This window comes from Somniosus microcephalus, chromosome 11, assembly GCF_052327205.1.
Source record: "Somniosus microcephalus isolate GS21.2 chromosome 11, FLI_Smic_1.0, whole genome shotgun sequence".
Classification (NCBI taxonomy): Eukaryota; Metazoa; Chordata; class Chondrichthyes; order Squaliformes; family Somniosidae; genus Somniosus; species Somniosus microcephalus.
Genome location: NC_140997.1, coordinates 1,104,537 through 1,127,455, shown reverse-complemented (window position 1 = coordinate 1,127,455; position 22,919 = coordinate 1,104,537). Strand labels below are relative to the sequence as shown.

At 49.6% G+C, this 22,919-nt stretch overlaps 1 protein-coding gene across 1 annotated transcript in view; it reads right to left on the bottom strand.

Moving 5' to 3' along the window:
- The window catches only part of myo15aa (myosin XVAa), a 581,049-nt gene that overhangs the window by 280,158 nt on the left and 277,972 nt on the right, over nt 1-22,919 (bottom strand). Inside the window, 4 exon segments of the mRNA XM_086002218.1 lie at nt 2,258-2,389; nt 11,588-11,683; nt 15,427-15,550; nt 18,071-18,129. Of these exon segments, the coding sequence (XP_085858344.1) occupies nt 2,258-2,389; nt 11,588-11,683; nt 15,427-15,550; nt 18,071-18,129 (411 nt within the window).

Here is a 22,919-nt window from a genome sequence, read left to right as displayed (position 1 = left end):
CAGTGCCTTCTCACAGGTAAATTGATGTATAAAAAAGTTTTTGTGGCCCCGTTCCCAATTATATCTCATCCTCTCCTGAAGGTGCTGACTCTCGCTGGGGTTCAGCTCCTGACGGTGCTGACTCTCACTGGGGTACAGTTCCTGAAGGTGCTGACTCTCACTGGGGTTCAGCTCCTGAAGGTGCTGACTCTCACTGGGGTACAGTTCCTGAAGGTGCTGACTCTCACTGGGGTACAGTTCCTGAAGGTGCTGACTCTCACTGGGGTACAGTTCCTGAAGGTGCTGACTCTCACTGGGGTACAGCTCCTGACGGTGCTGACTCTCACTGGGGTTCAGCTCCTGACGGTGCTGACTCTCACTGGGGTTCAGCTCCTGAAGGTGCTGACTCTCACTGGGGTACAGTTCCTGAAGGTGCTGACTCTCACTGGGGTTCAGCTCCTGAAGGTGCTGACTCTCACTGGGGTACAGCTCCTGAAGGTGCTGACTCTCACTGGGGTACAGTTCCTGAAGGTGCTGACTCTCACTGGGGTACAGTTCCTGAAGGTGCTGACTCTCACTGGGGTACAGTTCCTGAAGGTGCTGACTCTCACTGGGGTACAGTTCCTGAAGATGCTGACTCTCACTGGGGTACAGTTCCTGAAGGTGCTGACTCTCGCTGGGGTACAGCTCCTGACGGTGCTGACTCTCACTGGGGTACAGTTCCTGAAAGTGCTGACTCTCACTGGGGTACAGTTCCTGATGTGCTGACTCTCACTGGGGTACAGTTCCTGATGCGCTGACTCTCACTGGGGTACAGTTCCTGAAGGTGCTGACTCTCACTGGGGTACAGTTCCTGAAGGTGCTGACTCTCACTGGGGTACAGTTCCTGAAGGTGCTGACTCTCACTGGGGTACAGTTCCTGAAGGTGCCGACTCTCACTGGGGTACAGTTCCTGATGTGCTGACTCTCACTGGGGTACAGTTCCTGAAGGTGCTGACTCTCACTGGGGTACAGTTCCTGAAGGTGCTGACTCTCACTGGGGTACAGTTCCTGAAGGTGCTGACTCTCACTGGGGTTCAGTTCCTGAAGGTGCTGACTCTCACTGGGGTACAGTTCCTGAAGGTGCTGACTCTCACTGGGGTACAGTTCCTGAAGGTGCCGACTCTCACTGGGGTACAGTTCCTGATGTGCTGACTCTCACTGGGGTACAGTTCCTGAAGGTGCTGACTCTCACTGGGGTACAGTTCCTGAAGGTGCTGACTCTCACTGGGGTACAGTTCCTGAAGGTGCTGACTCTCACTGGGGTACAGCTCCTGAAGATGCTGACTCTCACTGGGGTACAGTTCCTGAAGGTGCTGACTCTCACTGGGGTACAGTTCCTGAAGGTGCTGACTCTCACTGGGGTACAGTTCCTGAAGGTGCTGACTCTCACTGGGGTACAGTTCCTGATGTGCTGACTCTCCCTGGGGTACAGCTCCTGAAGATGCTGACTCTCACTGGGGTACAGTTCCTGAAGGTGCTGACTCTCACTGGGGTACAGTTCCTGAAGGTGCTGACTCTCACTGGGGTACAGTTCCTGAAGGTGCTGACTCTCACTGGGGTACAGTTCCTGAAGGTGCTGACTCTCACTGGGGTACAGTTCCTGAAGGTGCTGACTCTCACTGGGGTACAGTTCCTGAAGGTGCTGACTCTTGCTGGGGTACAGTTCCTGAAGGTGCTGACTCTCAATGGGGAACAGTTCCTGAAGGTGCTGACTCGGGTACAGTTCCTGAAGGTGCTGACTCTCACTGGGGTACAGTTCCTGAAGGTGCTGACTGTCACCGTCACTGAGCCATGCAGTTCAAGAATGGCTGAAGCTTTTAATTTCCCAGTCTGTGTTGAATCAGCTGATGTCAACTGCAATTATGATACCTCATGTGCTCTTAGTGTCCTTGGTCTAGTGAGGGGGATGTTAGCCAGGCCTCTCGTTCCACCCCCCACCGCAGGAACACCAAAGTCAATTGTAACGTCGGTTTTTCTACCCCTGCCCAGACCAGGTAAATCAGGAGCGTGCATTTAACTTTCTCTGAACTATATAGAGCCAGAGAGCTCGCACAGGATGACAAGGGACACAGATATACCCTGCACACAGAGCAAGACCGAGACTGACAGATAGAGAGAAAATATGAGACAGAGGGAGAGAGTGAGACTGAGAAGCAGCAAGATCTCTAGGATTGTTTCAAGATGTGCCCCTTTAACAGGCTGTTGTGTGTTTAACAAGTGGCAGAAGTGGCCTGACCTGTGGGAAGGAGCTTTGGTCGTCCAGTATCCTGAGGATCCCATGAGGCTTTTGTGAAATAAGATCGAGGCACGGCTGGTTGTCACTAAAAGTAATTTCCTTCCAGTCAATCTGTTCTCTGATATACTCCTCCTGTAAAAGGGAAGCAACATGGAGCTAAAACCATCCAAATACAAGCACAATAAACCTGTTCTAGCAAAACAGGGCAGGTGGGTTCCAAATAATTTTCACTTTTCCCTGTAATTTTCTCCATTCCCACTCTTGGAAATGTTGACATGATTGTGTTGGGTTCCAGGAGTCCCCTCCACCCTACTGGACAACCTTCATGGGTCAACACAGATAGTGACTGTTGAGGGCTATTCGCCCATGGGGATCACAGCTGAGCCATCCTGTCTGAACCGATGTTCACACACTCACTTTCCAGCATTGGGCAGGTTTCAGGACCGAGAGCCATGGCTAACTTCCCCCTTATCCAATTCCCTTTTGAAAGCCTTGATTGAGTCTGCCTCCACCACCCTTTCAGGCAGTGCATTCCAGATCTTAACCACTCGCTGCGTTAAAATCTTTTTTCTCATGTCACCTTTGGTTCTTTTGCCAATCACCTTAAATTTGTGTCCTCTGGTTCTCGACCCTTCTGCCAATGGGAACAGTTTCTCTCTATCTACTCAGTCCAGACCCCTCATGATTTTGAACACCTCTATCAAATCTCTCAATCTTCTCTGCTCCAAGGAGAACAACCCCAGCTTCTCCAGTCTATCAATGTAACTGAAGTCCCTGGAATCATTCTCATACATCTTTTCTGCACCCTCTGTAAGGCCTTCACATCCTTCCTAAAGTGCGATGCCCAGAATTGGACATGTTACTCCAGTTGGGGCCGAACCAGTGTTTTATACAGGTTCATCATAATTTCCACGCTTTTGTACTCTATACCTCTATTTATGAAGCCCAGGGTCCCATAAGCCTTTTTAACTGCTTTCTCAACCTGCCCTGCCACCTACAATGATTTGTGCACACATAACCCCCAGGTCTCTCTGTTCGTGCACCCCCTTTAGAATTGTACCCTTTAGTTTATATGTCCTCTCCTCATTCTTTCTCCCAAAATGTATCACTTCACACTTTTCTGCATTAAATTTCATCTGCCACGTGTCCGCACATTTCACCAGCCTGTCTATGTCTTCCTGAAGTCTATCACTCTCCTCCTTACTGTTCACTATACTTCCAAGTTTTGTGTCATCTGCAAATTTTGAAATTGTGCTCTGTACACCCATGTCCAAGTCATTAATATATGTCAAGAAAAGCAGTGGACCCCTGGGGAACACCACTGTGTAACTTCCTCCAGTCCGAAAAACAACCGTTGACCACCACTCTCTGTTTCCTATCACTTAGCCAATTCCGTATCCATGCTGCCAGTGTCTCTTTTATTCCATGGGCTTCAACTTTGCTGGCAAGCCTATTATGTGGCACTTTGTCGAACGCCTTTTGGAAATCCATGTACACTACGTCAACTGCATTACCCCTTCAACCCTCTGTTACCTCATCAAAGAATTAAATCAAGTTAGTTAAACACGATTTTTCTTTAACAAATCCGTGCTGGCTTTCCTTAATTAATCCACACTTGTCCAAATGATTGTTAATTTTGTCCCTGATTACTGTTTCTAAAACTGACTGGCTTGTTGCTGGGTTTATCTTCACATCCTTTTTTGAACAATGGTGTAACATTTGCAATTCTCCAGTCCCCGTATCTAAGAATATTATGGCCACTACCTCTGCGATTTCCTCCCTCAATTCCCTCAGCATCCTAAGATGCATCCCATCTGTTCCTGGTGACTTATCTACTTTAAGTACAGCCAGCCTTTCTAATACCTCCTCTATCAATTTTACCCTATCAAGTATCTCCATTACCTCCTCCATTTCTTTATGTATGGCAGCATCCTCTTCCTTGGTGAAGACAGATACAAAGTACTCATTTAGTACCTTAGCCATACCCTCTGCCTCCATGCATAGGTCTTCTTTTTGGTCCCGAATTGGCCCCATCCCTCCTCTTACTACCCTTTTACTATTTACGTGCCTTTAGAAGACTTTTGGATTACCTTTTATGTTGGCTGCCATTCTATTTTCATATCCTCTCTTTGCCCCTCTTATTTTCTTTTTCACCTCTCCTCTGACCTTTCTATATATAGCCTGATTCTCAGGTGTATTTGCACCTCACATCTGTCATAGAAACATAGAAAATAGGAGCAGGAGTAGGCCATTCGGCCCCTCGAGCCTGCTCCGCCATTCAATGTGATCATGGCTGATCATCCAAATTCAGTACCCTGTCCCTGTTTTCTCCCCATACCCCTTGATCCCTTTAGCCTTAAGAAATATATCCAACTCCTTCTTGAATATATTTAATGAATTGGCCTCTACTGCCTTCTGTGGTAGAGAATTCCATAGGTTCACCACTCTCTGGGTGCAGAAATTCCTTCTCATTTCTGTCTTAAATGGCATACCCTTTATCCTTAGACTGTGACCCCTGGTTCTGGACTCCCCGACCATCGGGAACATCCTTCCTGCATCTAGTCTGTCCAGTCCTGTCAGAATTTTATAAGTTTCAATGAGATCCCCTCTCATTCTTCTAAACTCCAGCGAGTACAAGCCCAATCGACCCAATCTCTCCTCATACGTCATTCCTGCCATCCCAGGTATCAGCCTGGTGAATCTTCGCTGAACTCCTTCCATGGCAAGAACGTCCTTCCTCAGATAAGGCGACCAAAACTGCACACAATACTCAAGCACACAATCCTTGTTCCTGTACTCAAAGCCTCTCGCTACGAAGGCCAACATACCATTTGCCTTCTTAACCGCCTGCTGCACCTGCATGCTTACTTGGAGATATTACATCTAGTTCCCTCATCTAGATCATTAATATATATTGTGAATAGCTGGGGTCCAAGGACCGATCCCTGCGGTACCCCACTAGTCACTGCCTGCCACTCGGAAAAAGACCCGTTTATTCCAACTCTTTGCTTCCTGTCTGCCAACCAGTTTTCTATCCAATTCAATACCTTGCCCCCAATCCCATGTGCCTTAACTTTACACGCTAATCTCTTATGCGGGACCTTATCGAAAGCCTTCTGAAAGTCCAAATATACCACAATCCACTGGTTCTCCCTTATCTATTTTACCAGTTACATCCGCAAAAAATTCCAGTAGATTAGTCAAGCACGATTTACCTTTTGTAAATCCATGTTGACTTTGTCCGATCCTATCACTGCTTTCCAAGTGCTCAGCTATTACATCCTTTATAATGGACTCTAGCATTTTCCCCACTACCGATGTCAGGCTTACCGGTCCATAATTCCCCGTTTTCTCTCTACCACCTTTTTTGGAATAGTGGGGTAACATTAGCTACCCTCCAATCCATGGGTACTGTTCCAGATTCCATCGAATGTTGGAAGATGATCAGCAATGCATCTACTATTTCTAGGGCCACTTCCTTAAGTACCCTAGGATGTAGATTATCAGGCCCTGGCGATTTATCGGCCTTCAGTCCCATCAATTTCCTTAACACCATTTCCTTACAAATACTGATTTCTTTCAGTTCCTCCCCTTCATCAGACCCTATGTTCCCCGACATCTCTGGGAGGTTATTTGTGTCCTCCTTTGTGAAGACAGAACCAAAATATGTATTTAATTGGACTGCCATTTCTTTGTTCCCCATTATAAATTCCCCTGATTCTGACTGCAAGGGACCTACGTTTGACTTCACCAATCTTTTTCTCTTCACATATCTATAAAAGTTTTTACAGTCAGTTTTTATGTTCCCTGCAAGCTTACTCTCATATTCTATTTTCCCCTTCTCAATTAATCCCTTTCTCGAATCCTAAACTGCTCCCAATCCTCAGGTTTACTGCTTTTTCTGGCCAATTTATATGTCCTCTCCTTGGATCTTATGCTACCCCTAATTTCCCTTGTTAGCCACGGTTGAGTCACCTTTTTTGTTTTATTTTTATGCCAAACTGGGATGAACACATACGCGCTCTTTTTCTGCTTCATCATATTCTCTATCTCTTTCGTCATCCAGGGAGCCCTGACTTTAGTTGCCCTGCCTTTCCCCCTAGTGGGAATGTACCTCAACTGTACCTGAACTATTTCCTCTTTAAAGGCAGCCCATTGTTCCATTACAGTTTTGCCTGCCAATCTTTGATTCCGGTTTACCCGGGCCAGATCCGTTCTCATCCCACTGAAGTTGGCCTTCCCCCATTTAAACATTTTTACACTAGATTGCTCCCTGTCCTACACAGAAACATAGAAGATAGGAGCAGGAGTAGGCCATTCGGCCCCTCGAGCCTGTTTCGCCATTCAATGAGATCATGGCTGATCATCCAAATTCAGTACCTTGTCCCTGCCTTCTCCCCATATCCCTTGATCCCTTTAGCCTTAAGAAATATATCTAACTCCTTCTTGAATATATTTAATGAATTGGCCTCAACTGCCTTCTGTGGTAGAGAATTCCACAGGTTCACCACTCTCTGGGTAAAGAAATTTCTCCTCATCTCTGTCCTAAATGGCTTACCCCTTATCCTTAGACTGTGACCCCTGGTTCTGGATCCCCCACCATCGGGAACATCCTTCCTGCATTTAGTCTGTCTAGTCCTGTTAGAATTTTATAAGTTTCAATGAGTCCTTTTCCATAGCTAATCTAAACCTTATGATACCATGATCACTGTTCCCTAAATGTTCACCTACTGACACTTGCTCCACTTGACTTATCCTCATTCCCCAGAACCAGATCCAGTAATGCCTCCTCCCTCGTCAGGCTGGAAACATACTGATCAAGAAAGTTCTCCTGAACACACTTCAGAAATTCTTCCCCTTCTCTGCCCTTTACACTATTACGATCCCAGTCTATATTAGGACAGTTGAAGTCCCACATTATTACTATTCTATAGTTCTTGCATCTCTCTGTAATTTCTCTTCAAATTTGCTCCTCCATATCTTTCCCACTATTTGGTGGCCTATAGAATATACCTAGTAGTGTAATGGCACCTCTATTATTTCTTAACTCTAGCCATATAGATTCTGTCCTTGACCCCTCCAAGACCTCCTCCCTCTCCAGCACCGTAACATTCTCCTTACCCAATACTACCACCCAACCTCCTATCTTTCCTTCCCTATCTTTCGGAAACATAGAAACATAGAAGATAGGAGCAGGAGTAGACCATTCGGCCCCTCGAGCCTGCTCCGCCATTCAATGAGATCATGGCTGATCATCCAAATTCAGTACGCTGTCCCTGCCTTCTCCCCATATCCCTTGATCCCTTTAGCCTTAAGAAATATATCCAACTCCTTCTTGAATATATTTAATGAACTGGCCTCTACTGCCTTCTGTGGTAGAGAATTCCACAGGTTCACCACTCTCTGGGTGAAGAAATTCCTCCTCATCTCAGTCCTAAATGGCTTACCCCTTATCCTTAGACTATGACCCCTGGTTCTGGACTCCCCGGCCATCGGAAACATCCTTCCTGCATCTAGTCTGTCCAGGCCTGACAGAATTTTACAGGTTTCGATGAGATCCCCTCTCAATCTTCTAAACTCCAGTGAGTATAAGCCCAATCGACACAATCTCTCCTCATACGTCATTCCTGCCATCCCAGGTATCAGCCTGGTGAATTTTCGCTGCACTCCTTCCATGGCAAGAACGTCCTTCCTCAGATAAGGCGACCAAAACTGCACACAATACTCAAGGTGCGGTCTCACCAAGGCCCTGTACAACTGCAGCAAGACATCCTTGTTCCTGTACTCGAACCCTCTTGCTACGAAGGCCAACATACCATTTGCCTTCTTAACCGCCTGCTGCACCTACATCCTTACCTTCAGCGACTGGTGCACAAGAACACCTAGGTCTCTTTGCACTTCCCCTTCTCCCAATCTATTGCCATTCAAATAATAATCTGCCTTCCTGTTTTTGCCACCAAAGTGGATAACCTCACATTTATCCACATTATAGTGCATTTGCCAAGTTTCCGCCCAATCACCCAAACTGGGATGAACAAATTCTGTAGTTCATCCATTCGCTCTTTGAATGTTTGCCATTGCCTATCCACCGTCAACCCTTTGAGTGACATTCCCCAATCAATCCTACCCAACTCGCGCCTCAGACCATCGTAGTTTCCTTTATTTAAATTTAGGACCCTAGTCTCTGATTCAACTACTTCATTCTCCATCTTAATGAAGAATTCGATCATATTATGATCGCTCCGACCCAAGGGGCCTCGTACAACAAGATTGCTAATTAATCCTTTCTCGTTACATAATACCCAGTCTAAGATGGCCTGATCTCTGGTTGGTTCCTCGACATATTGGTCCAGGAAACCATCCCGTAAACTCTCCAGGAATTCCTCCTCCACAGTATTGTTACTAATTTGGTTAGCCCAATCTATATGTAGATTAAAGTCACCCATGATGACTGCTGTGCCCTTATTGCACGCTTCTTTAATTTCCCTTTTAATGCCATCCCAACCTCTGCCTTACTGTTTGGAGGTCTATATACCACTCCCACTAACATTTTCTGCCCCTTAGTATTTCTCAATTCTACCCATCATCAGAGCTAATATCCTTCCTTACAATTGTGTTAATCCCTTCTTAAACCAGTAATGCTACCCCACCTCCCTTTCCTTTTTGCCTATCTTTCCTGAATATCGAATACCCCTGGATGTTGAGTTCCCAGCCTTGGCCATCCTTGAGCCACGTTTCCGTAATCCCAACCAAATCATATTTGTTTACCTCTATTTGTGCAGCCAATTCATCCACCTTATTACGAATGCTCCTCGCATTAAGACACAAAGCCTTCAGGCTTGTTTTTTTAATGCTCTTAGACCTATTAGAATTATTATTTAATGTGGCCACGTTTGATTTAAACCGTTGATTTCTCTGACTTCCACTTTTGGTTTTCTCCTTCCTATCTTTTGCTTTTATCCTTGTTTCCCTTTCCTCTGTCTCCCTGCTCAAGTTCCCAACCCCCTGCCATTTTAGTTTAAACACTCCCCCAGAGCACTAGCAAACACTCCACCTAGGACATCGGTTCCAGCCCTGCCCAGGTGCAAACCGTCCGGTTTGAACTGGTCCCACCTCCCCCAGAACCGGTTCCAATGTCCCAGGAACTTGAATCCCTCCCCCTGGCACCATTCCTCTAGCCACGTATTCATCTGAAATATCCTTCTATTTCTACTCTGACTAGCACGTGGCACTGGTAGCAATCCTGAGATTACTACCTTTGAGGTCCTATTTTTTAATTTACCTCCTAACTCCCTATATTCCGCTTTTAGGACCTCATCCCGTTTTTTACCTATATCGTTGGTGCCTATATGCACCACGACAACTGGCTGTTCACCCTCCCTTTCCAAAATGTTCTGCAGCCGCTCTGAGACATCCTTGACCCTTGCACCAGGGAGGCAACACACCATCCTGGAGTCTCGTTTGCGGCCGCAGAAACACCTATCTATTCCCCTTACAATAGAATCCCCTATTACTATAGCTCTCCCGCTCTTTTTCCTCCCGTCCTGTGCAGCAGAGCCACCCCTGGTGCCAGGAAGTTGGCTGCTGCCGCCTTCCTCTGATAAGCCACCCGCCCCATCAGTATCCAAAGCGGTATATCTGTTTGAGAGGGGGATGTCCACAGGCGACCCCTGCACTACCTGCCTGCACCTACTACTCTGTCTGTTGGTCACCCCTTCCCTTTCTGCCTGTCCAACCTTTGCCTGCGGTGTGACCAACTGCTCAAACGTGTTATCCACGAATTCCTCAGCATCGCGAATGGTCCAGTATGAATCCAATCGCAGCTCCAGCACCGCAATGCGGTCTGCCAGTAGCTGCAGCTAGATACACTTCCCGCACACATGGTTGTCAGGGACACAGGAAGTGTCCCTGAGTTCCCACATAGCGCAGGAGGAGCATATAACGGGGCCGGGCTGTCCTGCCATGACTTACCCTTTAATTAATTGAAATTAAATTAAATCAAATCAATCCCACCAATTACACTACAGTTAAATGATATACTTAAGGGGCCTGGTTTACCAACAGTCCCCGCTACACCACAGAGACCTTAAAAACTATAAACCACCGAGTTAAAGTTTAAAAAGAGAGAAATACTCACCAACCAATCACATACCTGCTTTCTGGTGATGTCACATTTTGATTACTTTTTACTTCCCTCCCTCTGAGCTCGGAGACTGGTATGCCTCTCGAGCCTCGCTGCCGTTTAAATTTACCTCCGGTGCTGCCTCGCTCCAATCAGGTCCGCTATGGGGCCTCTCGAGCCTCGCTGCCGTTTAAATTTACCTCCGGTGCTGCCTCGCTCCAATCAGGTCCGCAATGGGGCCTCTCGAGCCTCGCTGCCGTTTAAATTTACCTCCGGTGCTGCCTCGCTCCAATCAGGTCCGCGATGAACACATTATAACCAGGAATATTTAATACCTAATACTGCCATTTTTTGTTGTTGACATTAATGTTGAGAAGAGGATTGAAATGAGGCAGAAAAATAGAGAATCTGCTCTCATATATAAAATTGAAATCAAAACCTTAAAGGGGCGAAATTCGGCTACTCTCCGGAGGGCGCTAACCAGACGCAAAGAGGTTATCGCCCAGAGGGGGTGGGGGGGAGGGCGGGTGATTAAAGCACCTCCCATGAAATTCGGCGGGGCGTTGCTGAGGCGCTACCCGATAGCGCCGCGCCCCCGCCGGTTGCGCCCCGGGCCGCCGTGCCTCCAGCAATGACCCCTTATCACCCCGCTGGGTCCCCTTATCACCCCATGGCAGAAATTCAGCTGCGCCCTGCAAGGCTGCCATGGCCGGTGTCAGCGCCAGCCTCGCGGGTCGCAAGCCGGGCCGAATTCCGCTCGCGGGGCGGTAGTTAAAGGGGAGGTGCGGCCACGACCTGTGCTGCCATTCTGTTTCTTTTGGCCGACATTCAGGTCAGCCCTCCGTGGTGTGCAGTTGTGTGGTCCTGGCCGCCACTGCGCAGCCCGGCACCGCATCTTGGCACCGGGCTACTGCCATGGCACCACCAGGCTTAGTTGGGGCCGTTGGAGGCCCAGCAGAGTGCGCAGCGGCCCTCCTCTTTAACTGAAGGGGAAGGGTGTTGAAACGCGGCAGCGCTCCACGGAGTCTCAGTTACCGTTCCACCAGGAAATGAAGCGTCGGACATTGCGCTCCACTTCCTGGGCGGGGCGGTAAGGTGAATTTCGCGGCCAGGGCAGGACTTCATTGCCGGGCGCAGGATGTCCCGCCTCACCAGCGTTACCGCCCTGAACTGGGGCGCTACCGAACTTCGCGCCCTAAATCTCTTACCTGCTCCAATTTGAAGATGATCTTATTGAAGAAGTATTGTAGATACTCATTAGCATAATTAATGCATAGCTGTTCAAAGCTGTTAATGCTCAAATCCTGCAAACAAAGGCAAAGAGTAAGGTTAGAGACATCAGGAACAGCACATTAGGCACTCTACAACCCTCTGGACTCAACATAGAGTTCAACAATTTCAGATCATAACCTCAGCCCCTATCACATATATATAGATATATTTTTCCCCCCTCCCACATGGCAGCTGTCTTTCATTCTGCCAGCGCAATTCACACCCATCTAGAGCCATCCTTTGTTTCTTAACCTGTCCCATTACCATCTCCGCTCGCCTTGAATATCTCTTAATGTCTCTCAATGTCTCTTAATCTCTCCTGCCTTCTATCCTATCACTGACCTTCCCTTTTGTTCTTTCATCCCCTCCCCCATTTCCCAGCCCCTAACTTGCTTTAAAATCTATTCTATTTCCAGCTTTTTCCAGTTCTGACGAAGGGTCTTCGACCTGAAACCTTAACTCTGTTTCTCTCTCCACGGATGCTGCCTGGCCTGCTGAGTTTTTCCAGCTTTTTCTGTTGTTATTTCGGATTTCCAGCATCCGCAGTATTTTGCTATTGTTGTAGAGACATCAGGCAGTGTGTGCAGAGAAAACGTGACCTGCAGAGATTTAGGGATAGTTAGCGATTGATTCAGAACCGCCCTCCAAACTTGAATTTGGATCTGGTCGCTCCAGATTTGCAGCCACATCTGCTTTTTCTGCTGATTGCTTTCAGTTCTATCTCAAACTACCAGATATGGTGTGGAGCTGATCACAGTGTGTTAAAGGGTAGAGGGGTGTTACTGGCGGGGGAGAGGCAGGGAGAGTGGGGAAGGGCGGGGGTGCACATCACTGAATGAATTTAGAAAAAAGTTTGGAAGAGATCTGTTCCAGAGAAAGTCTTTTTTTTGATTGGTTTCAGAAAAATATATAAATAGGCCTCAAATGTGCTTGTTTTTTTGGCATAATAAAGTTATATTTAGGGTGGAGTGCATGGAAATGGGGGCAAGACCAGATTACACTGAGTCTCCACTCGTTTTTCCACCTGGCCCATTTGGGAACAGGAGCATAATGCACTTGCCCAGTGAGTGAGCATGAACTATGTGACAGAATTCCTGCTATCGCCCTTAGCTACGCTGGGCGAAAGGGTCCCCTGACCACCCCTTGTCTCTTGAATTGCTACTGCACTGGAGGCAGATAAATCTGAACAGGCCGGGGTTTCTACCATCCAATGGAACAATATTTCTGTTAGATATTTTTAGGACAGCCCAGTAATGCTGCTGCCTGGCCCCATTGCATGTGCCCTTCCCCTTTCCCAAGGCGTCCTCACAATATGGGCAATTACCTGCCCATTATACATAAAGCACTGATTCCAGCGACAAGGAAATTAAGGGCCGAGTTTTCCTTACCTACTGTAGGTAGATAAATAAATGCACTTCTTGTCTCACACATTACAGTTAAATAAATTAAGTAATATGTGCAAGTCTCATAGGCAGCAGAACCTCTTTGCTTGGCAATTCAAATGAGCACTTTATTCCATCGGTTTTTATAGTGAGCCAAGAAAAGATTTAACTAATTTGTAGCTTTCCTTCTTTATTAATATATCTGCAACAGTATCTAGATGTTACAAAAAAGGTACTGCTTAAATAAGTTTAAACTCGTTTTATTCATAACCTCCCACCAAACTTGAATTTGGATCTCATCGCACCAGTTCTATCTCAAGCACTCATACAGGCAGAAACTGGGCGGCGAAGGTAAAAATCAGCTGGAAGATTTATCCTCAGTACTGCCCGTCCGACAGTGCGGCACTCCCTCAGTACTGCCCGTCCGACAGTGCGGCACTCCCTCAGTACTGCCCGTCCGACAGTGCGGCACTCCCTCAGTACTGCCCGTCCGACAGTGCGGCACTCCCTCAGTACTGCCCGTCCGACAGTGCGGCGCTCCCTCAGTACTGCCCGTCCGACAGTGCAGCACTCCCTCAGTACTGCCTGTCCGACAGTGCAGCACTCCCTCAGTACTGCCCGTCCGACAGTGCAGCACTCCCTCAGTACTGCCCGTCTAACAGTGCAGCACTCCCTCAGTACTGCCCGTCTAACAGTGCAGCACTCCCTCAGTACTGCCTCTCCGACAGTGCGGCGCTCCCTCAGTACTGCCCCTCCAACAGTGCGGCGCTCCCTCAGTACTGCCCGTCCAACAGTGCGGCACTCCCTCAGTACTGCCCCTCCGACAGTGCAGCACTCCCTCAGCACTGCTCCTCCGACAGTGCAGCACTCCCTCAGTACTGCCTCTCCGACAGTGCAGCACTCCCTCAGTACTGCCCCTCTGACAGTGCAGCCCTCCCTCAGCACTGCCCCTTCGACAGTGCAGCACTCCCTCAGAACTGCCTCTCTGATAGTGCGGCGCTCCCTCAGTACTGCCCCTCACACAGTGCAACACTCCCTCAGTATTGACCTTCCAACAGTGCAGCAATCCCTCAGTACTGACCCTCCAACAGTGCAGCACTCCCTCAGTACTGCCCCTCCGACAGTGCGGCGCTACCTCAGTACTGCCTCTCCGATAGTGCGGCGCTCCCTCAGTACTGCCCCTCACACAGTGCAACACTCCCTCAGTACTGCCCCTCCGACAGTGCGGCGCTCCCTCAGTACTGACCCTCCGACAGTGCAGCACTCCCTCAGTACTGCCCCTCCGACAGTGCAGCACTCCCTCAGTACTGCCCCTTCGACAGTGCAGCACTCCCTCAGTACTGACCCTCCAACAGTGCAGCAATCCCGCAGTACTGCCCCTTCGACAGTGCAGCAATCCCTCAGTACTGACCCTCCAACAGTGCAGCACTCCCTCAGTACTGCCCCTCCGACAGTGCAGCACTCCCTCAGTACTGCCCCTTCGACAGTGCAGCAATCCCTCAGTACTGACCCTCCAACAGTGCAGCAATCCCGCAGTACTGCCCCTTCGACAGTGCAGCAATCCCTCAGTACTGACCCTCCAACAGTGCAGCACTCCATCAGTAATGCACTGAGTGCTGGGGACTGTTCCTATGATCCCACCTGGTTTCGGGCGGGCAACTGACCGGGAATTAAAATCTCTTGGGCTTCATGTTTGCGTCGCCACTGCACCGCACACCCCCAGCTCCCCCCGTCCCCCGCCCCCCCCCCCCCACCCAACCACCACACTCCGCCGACTCACACTCCGGGATAAAATGGGGGCTACAGAATGTAACTGCACTTAGAATAAATTATAAAAATTAAATAATATTCAACAATGGCAAAACTTCAAAGTAAAAGGGAATTCGGGGTTACGGGGAGAGGGCAGAGAAGTGGACGTGAGTCTAGGTTCGGATCAGCCATGATCCTATTGAATGGCGGTGCAGGCCCGAGGGGCCGTATGGCCTACTCCTGCTCCTACTTCTTACGTTCTTATGTTCTTAAAAAGTATAATCTGTTACACACCTAACATGCGAATGCAAAAAAACAATTCTGGTTCAACATTTTTTCTGGGACGCAGTAATTTCCCATTGACTGGGACCTGCCTTACAAATCCTGCAATGGCCAAGGGTCTGCACACAGGACAAGAGTCTGCACACAGGACAAGGGTCTGCACACAGGACAAGGGTCTGCACACAGGACAAGGGTCCGGACACAGGACAAGGGTCCGGACACAGGACAAGGGTCCGGACACAGACCAGGATGAGTTTTATTTTTATAGAACCCTGATAGAGTAAGGAAACTTCCCTCCTATCAGCCTGGACTGATAGGCCCACCACCTCCCCACTAGCCCATTTTCTGGGTACTTAACATACCTCAAATCCATAAATATCTAAGATGGCTATGGACAAGGATTCTGTCTTTGGGGAAACCAACTTGTTTATTCTGTCAGTGAGCCAAGTGAAGAGCAGAGAGTAAAGGATCTTGGCAACGGCATCTCTGCAAGAAAAGAAAAGGAGCCATTACATTAATAATCCTTGTGCATGGACTTGTTATCAACTGGAACTGACTCTCGCTCATCTGCATGCTGTCCATTGGCGACATCATCCACAAACAGGCAGTCAGCTTCCACATGTACCTCTGCCTCTCGCAACCTCTCTCGACCCTCCACTGCCTCTGATTTGTCACGCTGCTTGTCCAACGTCCAGTTTTGTATGAGCCACAATTTCCTCCAGTTAAGTACTGGGAAGACCAAAGCCATTGCCTTTGGCCTCGCAACAAAATCTGTTCCCTCGTCGCCAATTCCAACCCCCTCCCTGGCCACTGCCTCAGACCAGAATGTTGGAAATTTCGGCGTCCCATTCGACCCCAAAATGAGCTTCTGATCCCATATCCACTCCGTCACAAAGACCGCCTATTTCCATCTCTGTAATATTGCCTGTCTCCGACCCACAGCCTTTGGGACTTTCAGATTCGACTAACCTAATGCTCTCCTATCGGCCTCCCAGCTTCTGTAAACTTCAGCTCATCCGAAACTTTGCTACCTGTATCCTATCCCGCAGCAAATCCAACTCCCTCATCACCCCTGCACTTGCTGACCTGCATTGGCTCCCACTCTCCCCATTGCTCAAATCTAAAATTTTCATTTTCATTTTTGAATTCCTTCAATTCCTACAAAGCTGGGTGTGAATGTAAGTTGTGAGGAGGATGCAAGGAGGCTTCAAGGGGATATAGACAGGTTAAGTGAGTGGACAAGAACATGGCAAATGGAATATAATGTGGAGAAATGTGAAGTTATCCACTTTGGTAGGAAAAGCAGAGTATTTTTTAAATGGTGAGAGATTGGGAAATGTTGGTGTTGAGGGACCTGGGTGTCCTTGTACACGAATCACGGAAAGTTAACATGCAGGTACAGCAATTAGGAAAGCAAATGGTATGTTGGCCTTTATTACAAGAAGATTTGAGTATAAGAGTAAAGACGTCTTACTGCAATTATATAGGGCCCTGGTGAGACCACACCTGGAGTATTGTGGACAGTTTTGGTCTCCTTACCTAAGGAAGGATATACTTGCCATAGAGTGAGATCAACAAAGGTTCACCAGACTGGTTCCTGGGATGGGGGGATTGTCCTATGAGGAGAGATTAAGGAGACTAGGCCTATATTCACCAGAGTTTAGAAGAATGAGAGGTGATCTCATTGAAACATACAAAATTCTTACAGGGCTTGACAGGGTAGATGCAGGGAGGATGTTTCCCCTGGTGGGGAGTCTAGAACCAGGGGTCACAGTCTCAGAATAAGGGATTGGCCATTTAGGACTGAGATGAGGAGAAATTTCTTCACTCAGAGGCTGGTGAATCTTTGGAATTCTCTACCCCAGAGGGCTGTGGAGGCTCAGTCGTTGAGTATATTCAAGACAGAGATCGATGGATTTTTGGATATTAAGGGAATCAAGGGATATGGGGATAGTGCAGGAAAGTGGAGTTGAGGTAGAAGATCAGCCATGATCTTATTGAATGGCGGAGCAGGCTCGAGGGGCCGTGTGGCGGAGCAGGCTCGAGGGGCCGAATGGCGGAGCAGGCTCGAGGGGCCGTGTGGCGGAGCAGGCTCGAGGGGCCGTGTGGCGGAGCAGGCTCGAGGGGCCGAATGGCGGAGCAGGCTCGAGGGGCCGTGTGGCGGAGCAGGCTCGAGGGGCCGAATGGCGGAGCAGGCTCGAGGGGCCGTGTGGCGGAGCAGGCTCGAGGGGCCGTGTGGCGGAGCGGGCTCGAGGGGCCGAATGGCCGACTCCTGCTCCTATTTCTTATGTTCTTATGACCTTGTCCCTCCCTATCTCTGTGACCTTCTCCAAATGTCCACATGTCCAATAGTCCCTGAAATTTCTCGGGCATTCTCCCAGTTTCCCATCATTAACTCACCGGAGGGAGACTGGTGGAACCTCCGGGAAACTGGTGGAGAGTGGTTTGTGCTGCTAGAATTTCTAATCTCACAAGTCCAATAGTGCCCAAGTCCGTATCTCCAATCGTGTACATTTCCAGTGGAGCAAGGGGATGAAATTGCACAGGGGTTGGGCTCGTCTCCTGCCTTCTCCCTGTGGGTTCTATCTGTCTCACCAGAATAACAGCAAGAGCCTGCTGGAACCTCATGGGATTTCAGCCTCTACATATCCCCATCTCCAATAAGCCACCCAACACCATCACCTCCATCGCGGTGGCTACCAAATCTTTCTCTTAAGATGAAACAAAGGAACCTTTGCCCATGGGAATCCACTGAATGAACAGGGTGCACACATGGTATCCACAGTTAGATGTGAAATAGGCAACAGAATGTCTGCAGATATATTTGCTCCATTACACTATTTTCACACCATCAATCTAATGTCACCAATTTTAGCTCCAATTATTTAAAAAAGACCATGACTTCTTCCCGCCTCACCTATAAATGTCACGGCAGCACAAGTAGCGACTTGCCTCGACGAGGCAATTATTATTTAATATCAAAGAAGTAAACAACCATATTCTTACCTGGCATCGACCGCACTTTCCACAGTTAGAGGGGTGAAAATCTTCTCTCTCATGGTTTCCTGAGGGCAAAAAACACAACAGAAGCTCCCTAGAAACCCAGTATCATGAACAGTCGTGTCAGTGTATAATCTTTTGTACATTAAAGATACATCATACTGTTAACATGTCAAGGGGGAAATAGAAACAGTTCATCCTTAGCTTGCCTAGTGTCACGATTAAACACCCTCGGCACGAAAATCCTATGCACCACTGACCCTTGCTCCTGACTTCATTCAAACACCCCGGGAGGTGCCCACACCAGTGGAAGCGCAGTGCGAATGCCCGCGAAAGGCAGCACGGTGGGAGAGGGGCTGTTGAAAGATGCCATCTGGGATGCCCACATGACTAACCCGTGAAAAGGTCAAACTCTGCTTTGATTGGCCTGCAGTCCTCAGTGGGACTCAGTTCCTCCCCCATCATGGGCCATGTTTGGGGTAGGCGGAAGTTTCACCTGCCTCAGACCCACATGCAATCTGGCAGCAGCAACTCTCCTTGCCGGAAACCTGTTGTTTCCGGGTCTTACACTATTCCCTTCCCCGCCAGGCCTCTTCTACCTTCACTCATTCCAGCGGTTCCCAGGAAAATCCCTCCCGCTTACAGGCAAAACACTCCCTAGCTGACCTCAGAATTTTATGGCCCTGAAACTTTACAGCACAGAGGCCATTCAGCCCATCACACTGTGCCCGCGCTCTCTGAAAGAGCTTTCCCACTCAGTTCCATTGCTGTCCTTTCCCCATACACTTTTAAATTTTACTTTTTCAAATATTTATCCACTTCCCTTTTAAAAAGGATTCTGAATTCTGTCTCCTCCAATGTTCCTGGTCGGACATTCCACATCCCAGCAACCCTCGGCATAAAAGAAATTCTCCAACGCGTTCCCTCTGTTCTTTTTGTGATGATTTTAAATCGATGTCCTCCAGTTACCGGCGCAAATATGGGGAGGGGGGTTGGGGAGGGGGGGTTGGGAGGGGGGTTGGGAGGGGTGTCGGGGAGGGGTGTTGGGGAGGGGGGAGGGGAGGGGGGAGGGGAGGGGGGTTGTGGAGGGGTTTGCGGGAGTGGGTTGGTGGAGGGGTTGCAGGAGCCCACTACACTACGAATGCATCACGCCTGCCCGCCTTTTGGGGAAGGGGGTGAGGTGGATGTTGCCCATGCTCCCCAGTCATGTCACTCTCGCCTCTGAGTCAGAAGGTCATGGGTTCAAGTCCCAGTCCAGAGACCTGGGCACATAATCTAGGCTAACACCCCAGTGCTGTACTGAGGGAGTGCTGCACTGTCGGAGGTACCGTCTTGTAATGAGGCGTTAAACCGAGGCCCCGTCTGCTCTCTCAGGTGGACGTAAAAGATCCCATGGTACTATTTGAAGAGGAGCAGGGAAGTTCTCCCTGGTGTCCTGGCCAATATTTATCCCTCAACCAACACCTAAAACAGATTATTTGATCATTTATCTCATTGCTGATTGTGGGATCTTGCTTTGCATAAATTGGCTCTTGCGTTTCCTACATTACAACAGTGACTACACTTCAAAAGAAATTCATTGGTTGTGAAGCAGTTTTGCACATCCTTAGGTCATGAAAGTTGCTATATAAATGCAAGTTCTTTCTTTCCGCACCTCAGCAGCAACCGTATACTTCAAGCCTTCAGGAGGCGATACATTTCAAAGATAGATCATAAAAATTGTACTTAGGAGCTTTTGTGATGCAAAATGTGTCTGGGGCGATTGATGTGGAGAGGTGTTGTCAAGGGAACTGCGGGTAGCGGAGGACAAGGAGTGGCAGTACAAGGGTGGGAAGAGAAGGCAATGCTGGAGATTTACTGTGGTAAACCACTGTTTGTATTCCTGTTTGTCCTGTTTGTATTCCACTGTGTACATGCCTGGACATGCCTCGGCTGACTCCTCCCACAGGTCCTAGTATAAAGGTGACTGCTCCCCAGCCCTTAGTATCATGGACCGGTCGACCACGCGAGGCAGACCTCCATTCTGTTGTTAATAAAAGCCTTTAGTTACTCTTCTAACTCTCAGTCTTTTATGAGTAATTGATAGCGCATCAATTTTATTAACAACATTTTTATAATGGAGAAGATCCTCACACCAGCATGCCTGGACTTAGATCATCGGGAGGCGGACTCATCCACCAAGTTTACTCACTGGCTTAAGTGTTTCGAAAAATTCCTGACCACCTCCGAAGCAATCAAATCGGACGAGGACAAACTGGATGTCCTGACCTCCAAAGTGAACCACCGAGTGTACTCGGTCATCCAAGACGCGACCTCGTACGCGGACGCTATCAAGCTCCTCAAGGACCAGTACACGCGCCCAGTGAACGAAGTGTACGCCAGGCACCTCCTGGGGAGTCGTAAACAACAACCTGGGGAATCGACCGTGGAATACCTTCAGGCACTGTCTGTGCTTGGCCGGGCCTGTGGTTGTAAGGATGTAAAGGCCGCCGTGTACACAGAGGAACTTATCCGGGACGCTTTTGTAGCGGGCCACAGATCCAATTACACCTGACAGCGACTGTTGGAGCAGAGTAACCTCGACCTCAACAAGGCCTCTGAACTCGCACTATCGTTGGATGCAGCCTACCAGGGCATGGATGCCTACTCCTCTGCACCGTGGATGCCGCGGGGAATGACAGCCTGGGACACGGTAGGACCGCCTCATAGCGCCGTGCCACCCCAGCCACACCCCAACAACGGCCCAACTACCGCAGCAGTGTCCCAAGGCCAGACAGCAGTGCCCCAAGGCCAGAAATGCTACTTCTGTGGCCAGGCAAAACACCCCAGAGCGCGCTGCCCGGCGAAAAACGCGATCTGCTCGGGCTGCGGGAAGAAGGGACACTACGCTAGCGTCTGCAGGGCCAAAGCCACCCCGAACCCCAGCAGCGCCGCGTGTGGGCCATGCGGGCCGCCACCTTGGACCTCCCCGGCCATGTGCGAATCACCGGTACAGCAGCCATTTTGGACGCCTCCAGCCACATGGGGATCATGGACGCCGCCATCTTGGACGACAGCCGGGACGCAGCAGGCCCCCGACACCGCCTCATCTGATACCCGCAGCGACACACCGACCCCTACGCTGGCATCCGTTACACTGGACCAAGCGAGACCGCACCAACTGGCCAGTTCCACAATGGACATTAAGGTAAATGGTCACGATACAATCTGCCTTTTTGACTCTGGGAGCACGGAGAGCTTCATCCACCCCGACACGGTGCGGCGTTGCTCTCTCCCAGTCCTGCCTGCGCAACAGCGGATTTCTATGGCCTCCGAGTCCCAGTCGGCGGACATCGGCGGCTACTGCGTGGTGACACTCGTAGTAGACGGGACCGTGTACGATCATTTTAAACTTCTGGTCCTGCCTGACCTCTGCGCTGCCGTCCTGCTGGGGTTAGATTTTCAGTGCCACCTTAAAAGTGTTACGATGGCGTACGGTGGACCCCTACCCCCACTCACAGTCCGCAGCCAGCAGCTTCCAAACTGCCCGCCGCGCACCAGGTGCAACCTCTCCACACTCAGAGTCACCCCCCCACCACTGTTTGCTAACCTCACCCCCGACTGTAAGCCCATCGCCACAAAGAGCAGGCGATACAGTGCCGGGGACAGGGTTTTCATTAAAACCGAAGTGGAGCGGCTCCTGAAAGAAGGGATTATTGAGGGCAGCACCAGCCCCTGGCGAGCCCAGGTTGTGGTCGTTAAGACCGGCGAGAAGCAGCGCCTGGTCATCGACTACAGCCAGACAATAAATCGCTACACCCTGCTGGACGCCTACCCACTCCCCCGTATAGCTGATATGGTCAACCAGATCGCGCAGTACCGCGTCTTCTCGACCATTGACCTGAAATCAGCGTACCACCAGCTCCCCATCCGCCCTGAGGACCGCCAGTACACTGCCTTTGAGGCAAACGGCCGCCTCTATCACTTCCTTAGGGTTCCCTTTGGCGTCACCAACGGGGTCTCCGTCTTCCAAAGGGAGATGGACCGGATGGTAGATCAAAATGCGTTGCAGGCCACTTTCCCATATCTGGACAATGTGACCATCTGCGGCCGTGACTTGCAGGACCATGACGCAAACCTCGAAAAATTCCTCTGCACCGCCCAACTCCTAAACCTGACATATAACAAGGAGAAGTGCATATTCCGCACAAACCGCCTCGCCATCCTTGGCTGTGTTGTGGAACACGGAGTCATCGGCCCCGACCCCGACCGGATGCGTCCCCTTATGGAACTTCCACTGCCCCACTGCCTCAAGGCCCTGAAGAGGTGCCTAGGGTTTTTCTCCTATTACGCCCAGTGGGTCCCCTACTATGCGGACAAGGCCCGTCCGCTGATCAAGTCCACCTCTTTTCCCTTGACGGCAGAGGCCCGCTTAGCCTTCCACCGTATCAAGGAGGACATTGCCAAAGCCACCATGCACGCAGTGGACGAATCCATCCCCTTCCAGGTGGAAAGCGACGCGTCTGACTTTGCCCTGGCCGCTACCCTCAATCAGGCGGGGAGACCCGTGGCCTTCTTTTCACGAACCCTCCAAGGCCCGGAGACCAGACACTCCGCTGTTGAGAAGGAGGCCCAGGCGATTGTGGAGGCTGTGCGTCATTGGAGGCACTACCTGGCCGGAAAACGATTTACCCTGCTCACTGACCAGCGTTCAGTTGCTTTTATGTTTAACAACAAGCAGAGGGGCAAAATCAAAAATGACAAGATCTTGAGGTGGAGAATCGAACTTTCCACCTACAACTACGAGATCTTGTACCGGCCCGGGAAGCTAAATGAACCCCCGGATGCGCTATCGCGTGGCACCTGCGCCAGCGCG